Source organism: Bemisia tabaci, chromosome 1, assembly GCF_918797505.1.
Source record: "Bemisia tabaci chromosome 1, PGI_BMITA_v3".
NCBI classification, from domain to species: domain Eukaryota; kingdom Metazoa; phylum Arthropoda; class Insecta; order Hemiptera; family Aleyrodidae; genus Bemisia; species Bemisia tabaci.
The window spans coordinates 27,359,344-27,374,585 of record NC_092793.1 but is presented as its reverse complement, the minus strand read 5'-3'; the positions used below and the strand labels follow the sequence as shown (position 1 = coordinate 27,374,585).

Below are 15,242 nucleotides of genomic sequence, written 5' to 3'. Positions count from 1 at the left end.
GAAATGGATCTCTGCGTAGGTTTAAAACGATTTGCCACCACATAAAATGTAAAAAGCGAAATTAATTGAAGAAAATATTGCGAATTTTTACAACCCGTCTGTCAAGGCTAAATGATTTCTCATTTTATATTATATATTTTTTGTAGTTTTAAATCATTGTAACTCCTGCAAGGATCTATTTTCAAAGTTTTGTTATTGAATTTCGATCGCGGCACGTCCAAATTTTCTTTCATATCCTAAAACCCGAACGGAGAAACGTAAATCCATTCCAAACTTGCAAAATTTATTTACGCAATTCAATTTCTTACAAGAATATAACCTCGAATATAACCTTCGTAAATTCTATTGCTTAGAATTTTTCTGATTCTTGCACGAGATCAGAGGTAAAATTAGTGAAATTTGCAGTTAGAGACGTCCAGATTCTCTCGGTAAAAATGCAATTTGTGGGAAGATATTTGGCAACATCGAAATGTAGTTAGGCTTTTTCGTGAGGGAAACGACGATATGATGCAATTTTAAAGGCCTCCGTATTACAATTTTATCCATATTGTTAGGAAGAAATGTTACGTATCAATCAGACCATCTAGTTGTTACGTATTGCTAACTCTAAACTCGATCAATTCAGGCGGATTGCTTGCAAATTCCCTCACCATCCCTAGACACATCCCATGGGGCCCCGCACAGTAGTCCGCGTGCTTTTCCGTTCCGATGGGTTTACTTTCCGGTCACGAGTTGGTTGTTGCGTCAGAACCGACATCATCTAACAATAAGTAACTTTCTGGCGATGTTTTGAAATTTTTGTAATTTCGAGGAGTGGGTTCCACGGTCCGGGAGGGATGAACTGGCCTCGCGTTAGGTAAGAATAGGTTAGGTTAGGTTAGATCGCGATCGTTTCTTAGAACTGGGGAAAGAACAGATAGGACAAAAGTCACATCAGAAAATGACATCTTTAACAGACATGTATGTGCCAACCAATATGCCAAATTGCTAACTGCTGATTGATGCGCACAGGTTGATGTGACTTTTGTCGAATCTCTTCTTTCTCCAGTTCTGAAGATTGGTCGAGAGAAATCTCCAGAGGTCCCTTTTGACCAATTTTGGGGGCTTCATGCCACTCTTTCCAAGGAATCTAGCAGAGCCTTTCAAGGCCCCTTTTAAAAATTTCTTTTTCCCTTTCACAGGGGCCCCTCAATTCCCATTTCGACGGGGTCGACAAAAAAATTCGGAGCTAACTCACCCCTGTGGTTCGCACCAACGTTACGTATTTGTTTAGGGAAGGCACAATTTTTTTTCTCCGTAGAGTCTGTTTCTTGAACTCTAGTTTGGCTTGTAATCCTGAAATATGTCGAAAAGATTGATTGCGAATAATACAGAGCAATGTCAAAAAACCAACTTCAGGACCATAAGCTCGTCGGAAACTGCCCTATCCTAGTCTGCCGTGCTAAGGAAGAACGCCGTATGAACCATCGGCGTTGCCAAATCTCCTTCGACAAATCGCTAGTTTTCAGGAAAATTTGTGAATATTTTTTCTCCGATTTTTCAGAAGATTTTGTTCGTAATTTTATCTAAATGGTCTGAAAATTTCAATGAGGAAGATGCATAACTTTCTTGATAAATACATGTTTTATTCGGGGAAATTTGGCAACTCTCGAATGTTCATACGGCGTCCTTACTTATCACGGCAGTAGTGCCTTTCGAAGAAGGGTGCTGATAATATTCTTCCCTCCCAAAACATATTTAGCTCCCTCCTAACAAATTTCTCCTCTCTGAATTAAGATGCAATTGTTTTGGGTCATCAGTTCTCTCCACAGATCGAAGTTAAACTTAGATATGATATGAGCTCATAAAACGTGTCCAAAACCCCGGCTGCGTTTTCGAGCACACCCACCTATCTGCGTTGCTCACCGAGCTTGAATGAGACTGCTCAACGTGCCCCGGAGGACGCACGTCTGTTGACTCAGCGATAGGCATCCGCTCGGAGTCGGTGAAACGAGCGGTCAACGGTTAGTGTCACCGGTCAACAGGGACAATCGGGTTATTCCGTCTGCAAACAGGCGGCATGCTCGAAACGAGTGGAGTGGCGCACCTTGAATCGAATTCGGTGCCGGGTTCATTTGAAAATGGTCGCGGTGACCTGTGATTGGTTACGGTTTGGCGGTTGCGTCGCGCGCCGTGAAATGGGTTCGCCGTAGCGGGAGAGCGAGTGATATGGGGGGGGGGGGGGGGGGCGGCAGAGTCATGTGTGCTCAAACGTGTTGCGTGGAAGCGGGAGATTACCGGGCGCGGCGCAGAGCGTCACGTTTGCCAACATGCTCGATGATCATTTTCCGTTGCCGAATGCCTCGCCACGATGCGGCAATAGCGACTCTGCTCTTGTACCCGGTATCGCGACGCACCAATACTTGAAATAACACCCATATTAGAGTAGACGTGTCCGCTTGTTGCATCGATGACGTGCCGCTTTTGGTCCTGGAGTCTGGATCAGCCGGGAGAAAAGGGGAGCGCAGGAATGGATCCGAGGCACGCCAGAATGAGAAAACTCGTCATGGATTGCATTCTGCAAAAAGGAACCAAGAGCACTTCCAATGTATTTATACTTTTTTATAGCTTCGTATAGCCCGGCTATATGATTTGCTCCGCTTTCTACAGCCAGTTATATGATTTTCAATAGCCTTCTTTAGTCGGCTGTAAGAACTCCTATGGTATTTTGAAACGCAGCTCCTATCGCCAATTTTTACCAGGGTAACTTTCGAAGTGGACGGAGCATTAACCTAATAAGCATAGCCCTTCGTCAGTTTATGACTCTTTCACCGGATATTATTTCAGTTTCTCAGAAAAAGACTGGGTGATAATTCCTAAGTATTTGAAACGAATACTAGTATATTCTCCGAAGGAAGTATTTTGATTTTAGTGGGCTAATACTTTGAATTTCTCACTTGTATAACTACAAAACTGGTCTTCTAAGTAAACGTTGAGGCTTTCAGTGGTGGAAACTGATTGGAACCGCTCCAGAAATACCCTCTCAGGAACGTAATTGAACTTTGTGACCATAGAGTTTGAATGCCTTGGGCTCCATTTTCAAATCAACTAGCCTGGTCCCCGATCCAAAACCTGAAATTACAAAAAAATTAGGCCAAAACAAGTAGTCTGAGTACACTAAGCAGCGCTCAATGACGACGCTTATTTTGAGATTTGAAAGGAATGCAGCAAAAAATGAGATCGGTTTATTCTCCTCTCCAGCTAGATTAAAGCGTCATTAACTTTTCTCTCAAATACATTCGAAGCCTTCACATTTTTCACAACCGGACAAATTTCCGTGCTGTTCATAGTATGTTTAGAATACTTCTAAAAGCCTGTGAGAACACGTGAATGCAAAGCTTAGCGCTGTCGATGCATGAAAGACTAGATTGATTTCTGAAGCTCTCAATACGTGATTAAGTAACCCAATACCTCGGCGCAAGCGAACGCATTTTTGCATTCCCTTTGCTGGCACGGCGAGGTGCGCACGTGGTGGTGAAACAAGTCAAGGGACTCCTGAACTTCACTAACCTCCACAAACAAGGTGAAATAAACGTCAAATTGGGAGGCAACGTGGTGTTTTTGCATTTTGATCTCAACAAAGTGCGAATGAGTTGACTTTTTCATTAAAACAGCTTTCGACGGTTCAAATTTCGAGTGAGGCGATCCTGCCTTGCGTCTTGCCACCGACACAATTCAGTCAAAATTTACCGCAGTTAAAAATGTTCAATTTTTAGAAAAAGATGACGCCTTAATCTAAGCTTATCAGAATCAAAATAAAGCTCAAGCACAGAAATTAAAAAATCGTTGTTCTTAGATTGCTCACAGAGGATTCCTGGTCCCATCTACTTTTCTGGTCGTAGTTACAAGGTAACTTTTGTGGTTATGATTTCAGGCATAGTAACAATTCGAACCGGCCGGCATTATTATCAGGATCGAATTATTGTTACCACGAGGTACAATGTAAGAAGGTAGGGCCTAAAGTAAACTATGAGCTTTGTAAGAACAATGATTCTTTTCCCTATGGATGCATCCTCGTCAGAAAAAGAGTGAATCTAATCAGGTATGCAGAGGGGTAATCAACACATCTCTCCAATGAACCAATACTAGATCGTATAAAAGTATACTAGGATGAAGTATACTAAGATGTAAGTACCTTGAACTAAGGTATGATATGCATGAATCTAATTATTGTAAAATAATTGTCCTGGAATAGGTGATATTACTTACTAAATATGATGTGCACTATAATTTTCTGCAAAATTTTCCGCAAAAATTATCATGCAATTGTTTTTGTTTTGTTTCCGATGCAGCCGCACCCCCACAGAAGATGATAAATCTAATGCAGATTATCCTTTCAAAGAGGAGGATGCTGTCTTCGAGTTCTGCGAAGGGTAAGTCATAAACTAAACTCACAGATCTGATTTGACCTCGATTTATCTCTCCTTTGCATTCATTTAAGTTATTTTTTCGACCATTTGAAACCCTAGTTGAATTGAAAATAAACTTTACATACAGGGTGTTTTTATTTTTGAAAATGGGGAAAATATCTGAAAATATCATGGTTGATAGGTGAGCGGTTTTTTATGTAAAAGAAAGAGCCTCGCCAAGTTTCGCCCTTTTTTTTTATTACCCGAGTTGGTCAACGGACGGTGCTCAAATGAAAGCCTATGGTAAGGCAAACTTCCATGCAAAGTTTCAACTTGAAGTGACCCCTGGTTTAGGCTGTACAGCGTTGCCAATTTTCCAGTTTCATGTGCTAAAATCAAGGATATTGGACTATTAGTCCGGTGCATAAGTAGACTAGTACACCCAAGTTGGTCAACGGGACAGGGCTCAAACGAAAGCTTATGGTAAGGCAAACTTCTGGAAAAGTTTCAACTTGAAGTGAAACCTCGTTTAGGCTGTACAGCGTTGCCAATTTTCCATTTTTATGCGCTAAACTCACGAAATACTGAATCGTCATGGTTCAACAGACTATTATACCCGAGTTGGTCAACGAGACAAGGCTCAAACGAAAGCTTATGGTAAGGCAAACTTTCAGGAAAAGTTTCAACTTGAAGTGAAACCTCGTTTAGGCTGTACAGCGTTGCCAATTTTCCATTTTTATGCGCTAAACTCACGAAATACTGAATCGTCATGGTTCAACAGACTATTATACCCGAGTTGGTCAACGAGACAAGGCTCAAACGAAAGCTTATGGTAAGGCAAACTTCTGGGAAAAGTTTCAACTTGAAGTGAAACCTCGTTTAGGCTGTAATGCGTTGCCAATTTTCCATTTTTATGCGCTAAACTCACGAAATACTGAATCGTCATGGTTCAACAGACTATTATACCCGAGTTGGTCAACGAGACAAGGCTCAAACGAAAGCTTATGGTAAGGCAAACTTCTGGGAAAAGTTTCAACTTGAAGTGAAACCTCGTTTAGGCTGTACAGCGTTGCCAATTTTCCATTTTTATGCGCTAAACTCACGAAATACTGAATCGTCATGGTTCAACAGACTATTATACCCGAGTTGGTCAACGAGACAAGGCTCAAACGAAAGCTTATGGTAAGGCAAACTTCTAGGAAAAGTTTCAACTTGAAGTGAAACCTCGTTTAGGCTGTACAGCGTTGCCAATTTTCCATTTTATGCGCTAAACTCACGAAATACTGAATCATTGCGTTCGGAATTCAATTTTCTCCGTCTGTAGCGTTCATTTACTATCGAGTCGTAATGTTTAGCCCATACTCATCAAAGTTATAGCCCATGAAGGTACGTTTTCCCCCAAAAATCTCGGAAAAACCCTAATTTTATGTTAAAAAAATTAATAATAAATTGGCAACACTGCTTCGAAAAGTTTACGATGGCCTTTAGTTGCGCTTCTATTAGATCTCAGGGTAGTATTCCGCTCGTAGACCGATGAACTAGTTTGTTTAATTATGATGCATTGGACTATTAATTAGTCCCGAATTTCTTCATTTTGGCACATAAAAATGGAAAATTGGCAACGCTGTACAGCCTAAACGAGGTTTCACTTCAAGTTGAAACTTTTCCCAGAAGTTTGCCTTACCATAAGCTTTCGTTTGAGCCTTGTCTCGTTGACCAACTCGGGTATAATAGTCTGTTGAACCATGACGATTCAGTATTTCGTGAGTTTAGCGCATAAAAATGGAAAATTGGCGACGCTGTACAGCCTAAACGAGGTTTCACTTCAAGTTGAAACTTTTCCCAGAAGTTTGCCTTACCATAAGCTTTCGTTTGAGCCTTGTCTCGTTGACCAACTCGGGTATAATAGTCTGTTGAACCATGACGATTCAGTATTTCGTGAGTTTAGCGCATAAAAATGGAAAATTGGCAACGCTGTACAGCCTAAACGAGGTTTCACTTCAAGTTGAAATTTTTCCCAGAAGTTTGTCTTACCATAAGCTTTCGTTTGAGCCTTGTCTCGTTGACCAACTCGGGTATAATAGTCTGTTGAACCATGACGATTCAGTATTTCGTGAGTTTAGCGCATAAAAATGGAAAATTGGCAACGCTGTACAGCCTAAACGAGGTTTCACTTCAAGTTGAAACTTTTCCTGAAAGTTTGCCTTACCATAAGCTTTCGTTTGAGCCTTGTCTCGTTGACCAACTTGGGTGTACTAGTCTACTTATGCACCGGACTAATAGTCCAATATCCTTGATTTTAGCACATGAAACTGGAAAATTGGCAACGCTGTACAGCCTAAACCAGGGGTCACTTCAAGTTGAAACTTTGCATGGAAGTTTGCCTTACCATAGGCTTTCATTTGAGCACTGTCCGGTTGACCAACTTGGGTATAAAAAAAGGGGCGAAAAAACACCACTTTTTGGCGAGGCTCTTTCGAATCACAAATATTTTATACAAAATTGTAATGCTATCAAACATGATTCACGTGATTTTCGTATATTTTTCGTGTAAAAATATTCAATACGTAAAATGTAGGTAAGTTCTCTGCAACTGAAAATGCCAAATATTTTTTTAGCCTACTAGTATCACGTAATATTTTGCACTGGAAACATGGATTTTTTCATGTTTCTAGTTCAAAATACGTCCCTTGTCAAAAAAAAAGGTGCTCACTATATTCAGAAAATTTACGAAATGTGGGGCAGTTCCCCAAATGCTCCTGTTTTTCTGAATTCTATTAACTTAACATCTTCAGATTTAAAAAGATTAGGTACATCAGCAACCGTCAGTAATTTTTATTTTTTTTTTTCAAACAGAAAAAAAAACTTGTGAGATGTTAAATCGGCACGATAGGGTGCTGTATCATCACATAGAGGGAAAACGGCAAATTATTTCTTCGTTCCTCTCGCGTAAGGGCCTATTTCAATTTTCATGTGAGCCATGCTCTCTATGATTCCATGCTTTCCGGAGCTCATGCAATAATAGAGATACGCCCTTACGCCATAAGAGCGACGATTTAAGCCCGCTGCAAACGACTTCAACTAGCGAGGTAGAACTTAGAAAAATCCGATTCACTACCGCGGTGCCAACACCCGATAGCTGTCATAACAAGCTTTAAAATGGATGTATCTATGCTAGAAGGAACTAAGTTACACGCAAACCCTATGCGTATAGTTCCTTTTAGCATAAATACGTCCAAATAAATAATTACTGGCACGGGAACTAAACCAATCCAGAATTCCAGACTTCAGAAGTATTTGCTCATGGAGAGTGGGATAGTCATCCCACTTTCTTCTCTCTAATGATATGTGCCAAAAAATGCCTTAGATTGCGTTTGAGATATATTAGGATTGCATTTCGAAATCATCGGGAGAGCCTCTTAGGCCTCCCTCTAATATAGAAGCTCACACCGTCCTCCCACATGGGGATGTGCACATTTAGCCGGGTCAACATCACTGACCTTGCGCGCGTCTATAGACCCAATAAATCCGCGGTGTCTCCCGGTCTTTTCATTCGACATCAATCCGTGCATTATATCTATTAGCGCACTCGGGTTAGTTTATATTTTTTGAGACGAGTTAGACGTTGTGTTTTCATTCCTGAATACAACTCATAACCGTTTACTTTAAAGGCTGCTGACGTGAATGTCACCGATTGTAACACGTCTAACAGTGAGGGGAGGCAATCGAGTAATTGATTTAGTCGAGCGACGGGGGTGGGATCGGGGATTCGGGGGCTCGGTGCAATGGCCAGTGGACGGACGGAGTCAACGACACGGAATCAAGGTCACAGGGACAACGCCCCCCTGCCATCTGGCACTCATTATGGAAGCGAGTCATCAATTTGCATCCTATACGGCTCAGCACTCACGATTCGGACTAAAATAGATACTCACAACTCGGTATGGTCGAACACTTTCCCGCTCCGTCTAATCCATTATCGCACGAGGAAAACTCTGCCGGAAATAGGAATCGGTGCTTTGCTGACTTGTAATCGTCGCACGGTGGGAAAAAAATTAAAAATTATACACCGCGGAAAAATTATTAAGTGATGTCGTTGAATAATGGTCCAAATGTCAAGAGTAATTTTTCTTGGAACATTCATTACTTTTGTTTCCAATCGCTGAACACAATGGAAAACTTTACAGGGTCTGTGTAATCAATTCAATTTATAAATGGAAATTACTGTCAATGAATGATCCAGAGGAGTGATCCAGTTTTTCTCAATGTCTCATGTCGGAAAAGCCATATGAGACAATACAATTTGCTTGTAGAAGTTCTTCATTGAAAGGGTATTCTACAAAGGCGTGTCTCTTAAAACTAAACGAAGAAAAAAACCTGGTTGAGGGGGACCAAGGGAATAGTAAGTCAGATTATGTTTGATTTAATTGATATCAAGACATTCTTTTTATAAACATGTGTTTATTTTTGTTAAAATATTCTTCGTGTGGAGCTCATGAATTCCTGCCACAAAAATTGCATTGAAACTCATTGTACTTTATCGATGAAAATCCACTGCCTCGATAGTGACTGGTCTAAGATTTCTATCTGAAGGATATGATCATTCAAAAGAGAGGGCAGGTGAGAACTCTGTCGGGCGAGGGGGGTGGATGATACGAGAATATTTAAAAAATTAACCCTCTCTGGGATACTGGTAATTACGTGAAGGGTAAACATCGATTGTTCCCTGGAACATTGGTATGAAATCACAGAAAAAACGATGGCATTTTCGAAATTTTCAACGAGAGGAATGCAAAAATTACGGATAAAATTAGCTGTGATCAGGTGAAAAATTCTGAAAAGCTGCAAAAATCACCAACACTATTACACTGGTTCCCAGAAATTTTATTAACCAACGCAAAATTGAAAAACTCCAGTGTTTAACGCCGATTTCACGGGAAACAGGTACTTGTCTCGGGAAAAGGAGGCCAAATCTGCGCATATTTATTTTGAGAAGTTGCGTCTCAAGGATCGTCACAGCAAGGAAGGGTGTACATATTTTTTTTTTTTTTAAAAAAAAAGAAAAAAAAGAATATACGCCTCTTGTAAAAAATTTTAACGTAAGGGGCTCCGTCAGATCATTCTGGTTCAGTCAATGCGGTTCAAAAAATTGTTCATTCGGTGCTGCTACTTCTTGGCTTGCCTATGACTGTGTGCGGCGCCTTCAATCTGTCATCGCGCAACACGGACATCCTCGAAGCGGGATTAGTAGCATCAAGGTGTCCTCATTAATATCAACATCCGTTTGTCAAGAGGAGTCTGGTCCTTCAGCTTGAAGTCTGTCGAAATTTTAACTTATTTTCCCTCCACTCATTAGTTAGTCTCTTTTTTACCGGTTTCGAACCAAGTGCAGCTATTTTAAAATCAATGGAGCGCAACATCAAAATCTGACGGAAGTCTAAATAATTTCTGTTATACCGAGACGTTACACCGTCAAGAGAAGATCCTTCAGTGGGCATACTATACAGGGTGTCCCAGGATCTCGAAGGAGTCGATTCCTCGGGTCAAAAAAGGACGTGTTTAAGGTATAACTTTTTTTTTTCCAAAAACGCTTTCCTTGGGGGTGCTGTTATCCTCCTGTTATCCACCGTTAGTCCTTATTATCTCGAAAACGATGAGGCATTGCGAAAAAACGCTAGGCATATTTTCTCAATATTTTTCAACGCTGAATTTAGAGGCGACATCAAAAATCAATTTTTGTCGCTGGAAACATTAATTTTGGCCACTATTAGGTTTGATATCCCCCTAAACCTCCCCTCGGAATGCGTTTTCCCATTTTGAAGGTATGTATGTATAAGCCGCTTTTACGGCGCGCTAGGGGCGCTCTATGCGACGCCTACTCTCCACAGGAATCTGTCATGGTAGAGATCCTCCGGAAGCTGGCATCTCTCCATCTCTTCACGGATGCCCTCTACCCTTGAATGCCCCATTTTGAAGGTCAAGCATAAAAAAGCGAAAAAAATTACCCCCCCCCCCCTCATTTACCAATTTTCATTAATATTGGTTGGTAAACATTGTCACGGTGATAGAAAGACGATTTTTCTCTCCAACTTTGGGGGCCGTGGCCCCCGGGGAAAGCGTTTTTGAGAAAAAAGTTACACCTCAAAAACATCGTATTTTGACCCAAAGAATCGACTCCTTCAATATTCGTAACCCCCCCCCCCCCCCCGACATTCGACATTTCGTTCCTGAGACACCCTGTATTTAAAAAGGCACCCTACGCAAAGGGACACCGCCACCGCGAACCACCGCCGTCGCTGCGGCCGACGTCAGAGCGAAACCCACACGCTATTAATAGTCGGAGATGGAGCATGAAGCACGGGCCGGGCTAGCCGAGGGGAACCTCGGCCGAGATTCGAACTCGTGACCTCTAGTCTCGTGAGCCGGTGCTGGGCACACTTGGACAAGGTCGACAGGTCCAGAAGGAGTCCTCGGGTGGCGGATCGCGAGAGGCTCGACGGGTAACGGAGCGCGACTCACGTGACATTGCCCTTCGCCTCAGTTTCGGTTTCAGTGACATTGAAAATATGGGACACCGTAAGGAGAGAGAAAGGAGCTCACTCTTGAAGAAAGACTCCGACGACTCACCTAAGTGACCTGCAAATCAATCAGCTCTGGAATTACCTGGTTTTTTTTCGCATTGAGCCTGCCCACGGCGAGGCGCGGCGCTATCGCTACGATTGCCCGTTGTTGCATAGCTTATCGCGGGCATTCATGCGTCACGCTGTCGAAATATTTATACTTTCTTCACATAAAATTTCTCTCTTCCACACTGAAAAAACTTGATTTAAACAAAGATATTCTTCAATTTGCCGCCAAGAGATTTCTCTTGAAACAAGTGTATGAATACAATTGGACTGCATTTTGCAATTTGGAACTATAAATTCTGTATCTTCTGGGAAAACACCTATGTGAATAAGGAAACTAATGGCACAAGCGTTGTTTTTAAACCGGGCTAGAATTTATAGTTCCAAATTGCAAAATGTAGTCCAATTATTAATTAGTTACACTGGGGGGGGGGGGGGGGGAAACATTGGATCTAGAGTCCAGACTTTTAAAAACATCGACAAGAAAAAATACTCTTGATTCAATCAGATTTAAGCTTAAATCAAGAACCAAGCCTCTTAATTGGAGCGGATTTCCTTTTGATGTAAGCTTAAATCTGATTGAATTAAGAGTATTTTTTCTTGTCAATGTTTTCAAGAGTCTGGACTCTAGATCCAATATATTTTTTTTTCCAGTGTAGTTAAAAAAATATTCGCGAACTGTTTCCGGGAAGGATTCGAAAGCTGTATAGTTCCTTTTGATTTTCTTTATTTACACCTGGTTCCTCTTAAAATGAATACCTAAGTCCGTATCAAAAAAAATATCCAGCTCATATCCAGCAAAAACTGCTTAATCGAAGCGTGCCATACTCATGATTCATATGGAAATCTTCTTGACGGCTTTAAGTCACTCTTTTTGTTATAAGTGCATGCAATGTAACAAGAAAGTAAATTCTCCAATTTTATACTTGATATTTAAATCTACCTCTTATTTTTCGTCAAAGTATTCGGGAGAAGATCACTGACAATGAGTCTTTGATCAGTTTGGGGTTTCTTTTAAATTTTTAATCTTGGTGAGATACTATCTCAGTCCTCGATAGGTTCCGGTGGGAAATGTTGTACCCATCAAGTTTGCACCGAAAGTACCGACTAGCGCCATAACTTTGAGAAGGATAAATCTGTCGAGCTGCTTGCGAATGTATTCGATAGATTAGATTATTTTCTGTTATTTGACTTCAAATCGAGCTAATTTGGTAAAATATTATCACATTTTTTGTTAATTTTAAATTCATTTCTCTCGAAGTTTTTTTCGGAAGTCAACGTTTTGATTCGCCGAATGATGACCGATGACTTAAGTGCTAAGTAGTTTTTTTTCGCAATCAAGACATGCTTGGATAAAATTAGTTTGCCAACTGCTCGATTTGACATTCATGATTCATCATTATGCCTAAAAATGCTCAAGAAGTCGATGCTTATCATCCGTAGGCGAAAAATATTGCTATTCTCGGAACTGAGCTTATGTCCATACTGATTCAATTGCTTGGATTGGGAGTCTGTAATTTATAGGTTAAATTATCCCTGGGTCAAACTGTGCTGAGCCTCGCAGCTTCAGGGTCCAGCGCTATTTTATTTAAAAAGTCAGGGCTCAGCGCCCAGTTATTTTTTCCGTGTGGGAATAGGACACCTGAGAGCGTGCTGGCGAATATTCGCAAAAATTTCCATTCCGATTATTGGCACTAAACTATAATTTGGGCGACTTCGATCCCAAGGCCCCGGGGGTCGCATTTTGAGCTCTACCTGGGGGGCCATCAGGAGGAGGTTTTGCGGCACCCCCCGCCCCCCTCTCGGGCAGTTATCTCCACCCACGTAAAAACCAAGCTCGCCTCAGACTCGAGCGAAGGTGGGCGTGGGGCGCGATGTGATCCGGTTGAGCATATCAGTGTGCAGGGAACACTCATCGCCGGGCAACCCTGACCCAGTTTCAGCGCAGGTAAACATCGCGCACACCGCTCCGCACGCTTCGCACCGACGCGCGAGGAGCGACGACGACAACGGCACGGCACGGCCGGCATGACATCGCTATGAGCGTCGCGACGCCGCCGCGACACTGCACGTTACCACGTGCCGAGACGCCAGATTGGCACCGCACCACGCTTTCAAAGTTTTTAATTCCCAGCTTCCGTGCCAACCTTTCGAGAAGTGGATCAGTGCTGCACGTCGCCACGTACCGAGAAAACTGAATATCGATGGCCAAAAAGTACGAATCAGCGTATGTTTGTTTGCGACGTTGCAGACTTTTTGTCGTATTTCATCTGAGGGGCTCGGATGACTAGGCGCATAAGTGCAGTTTTTGCTATTTCGAGAAGTACGTGTTTGAAGTTTCGAAATTACATGGAGCCTCATGGCGGAGAGAAAGTTCAAACTGACTTTGTAGAGCTTAAAAAGTAGAATTTGGGAGCACATTTTTCACAGGATATGCATTGTGACTAGTTTTACTTGAAATCATTGATATCTCAATTTTCCAAAACTGCACTTATGCGCCTTGTCCTCCAAGCCCCTCACTTTTCCTCTGGAAAACTAGTCTATGTAATGTCTTGAAAACTTCCTCGAATTTTCCTCTCTACTTCAGCAGTATATTGTGTGAAATTGCAAGCAGTGAACACAAAGAAAGTGTTAGGGGTAATCCCCTAAAATTGTGGTATTACCCCATCTTGTCGGACGATTCGGGCATTTTCAAGTAATTGTGGTAGGACCGCAACGTTTGGGTTCGTGACCTAATTTATTGAGGGTACACAAGTAATCGGAAATGCCTAAGTCTGGTCCTAGCCCTCATCTCCTTTTTTTTGGTGAAGTTGACTTGTTTCGCTTCGAAAAAATAAAAGAGGAACAGAAGTTTTGAATTATTGCAATTGAGATACTTGGTTTCACACTTTTTCTCCCTGGTAAAAATTGGCAGTAGAATCTGTGTTCCAAAATACCATAGACCTAAAGCCGGCTGTAAGATTTTCAATAGCTTCTATAGCCGGCTGTACAATTTCTTATAGCCTTTCATAGCCGATGGCGATTGAGCAACACCCAGGCGATAAAGCGTATGCTACATGTTACTAATTACGGATGCTAGGACTTAGTGAGTTTTTGGACTACCGCTATATTTTTGGGCCGTAGCATCTCGATTTATTGTGCGCGGAAAGCTCCGTACTTTTGAAGGATGCCTGCCATTCCTAATATGAAGGAGCGCCTTCAATTTCGTATGATACTGTGCAATACCTCTGGTGTGAAGTAGTAATTGCTTCAAGCGCCGTGGCACGCTGCGGCGCGGCGGGCGGGCAGCCAGCGCGAAAAGCGCCTTAGCGCCTACAAACCTAACAGGGATACTTCACGCATTGCGCCATGCGTGAAGTATCCCAGTTAGGTTTTTAGGCGCCGGCGCGCGCTTATCGCTGGCAGCACGCCGCTCCGCTCTGTGTTATGCTCCAATATAATCTTGCGGAGTCAGCGTTTTTCAACTCATGATTTTGAAATGTTTGCACACCCTGTATGGATTATTCTCATTTTAATTGATGAAAAAAAAAATATGTATTAAAGGAAAATATAATGTGTGTTTTGTGAATATTATGTTGGCTCCGTATCAAACTGAATGATTTCCAAAGCACACGAATTTCTACACAATTTCTTATAGCCTTTTATAGCCGATGGCGATAAAGTGTAAAGGCCGGCGATAGGAACGATAGCCCAGCTGCATACTTTTTTATCGCTCAGTATAGGCCGGCTACATGATTTGCTCCGCTTTCTACAGCCAGCTATATGATTTTCTATTGCCTTCTTTAGCCGGCCATAAGAATTCCTATGATATTTTGAAACGCAGCTCCTGTCGCCAATTTTTACCAGGGCTCTCCCATCGAAACAGTGTGTGTCAGTTTTGGCGATAATCTTAATGTAAATCTTCAGTGGGAGAAAGCAAAATGGAGAAATCTAACAAATTTTGCGTAATTCCTGGCTTCACGTTCAATTGCCCTTTGAAAAGTAGGGGTTTTGACGTCATCCACCGCGGTAGTGACAGCCTTGGTTTCTTTCACCTTGCTTCCATCCGAGTTTCACGTTGAGTAACCAGGCAAATGTGCGTCGCACTGACTGATGAATGCAGGGTGGAAGAAACCAAGGGTGTCACTACCGCGGTGGATGACGTCAAAAAGTCGACTTTTCAAAGGGCGATTTCTCGGTTAATACTGAACGCAGAAAGTTGCTGTTTGGACGAATTTCATTATATTTA

General features: G+C 41.9%; 1 protein-coding gene across 2 annotated transcripts in view; it reads left to right on the top strand.

Moving 5' to 3' along the window:
- Positions 1-15,242, top strand: part of LOC109041224 (transcription factor cwo) — a 71,844-nt gene that overhangs the window by 11,087 nt on the left and 45,515 nt on the right. For both annotated transcript variants that reach the window (XM_019057484.2, XM_072298965.1), the window contains exon 2: positions 4,332-4,412. In XM_019057484.2, the coding sequence (XP_018913029.2) occupies positions 4,332-4,412 (81 nt within the window). The remainder of the gene's footprint in view (positions 1-4,331; positions 4,413-15,242) is intronic.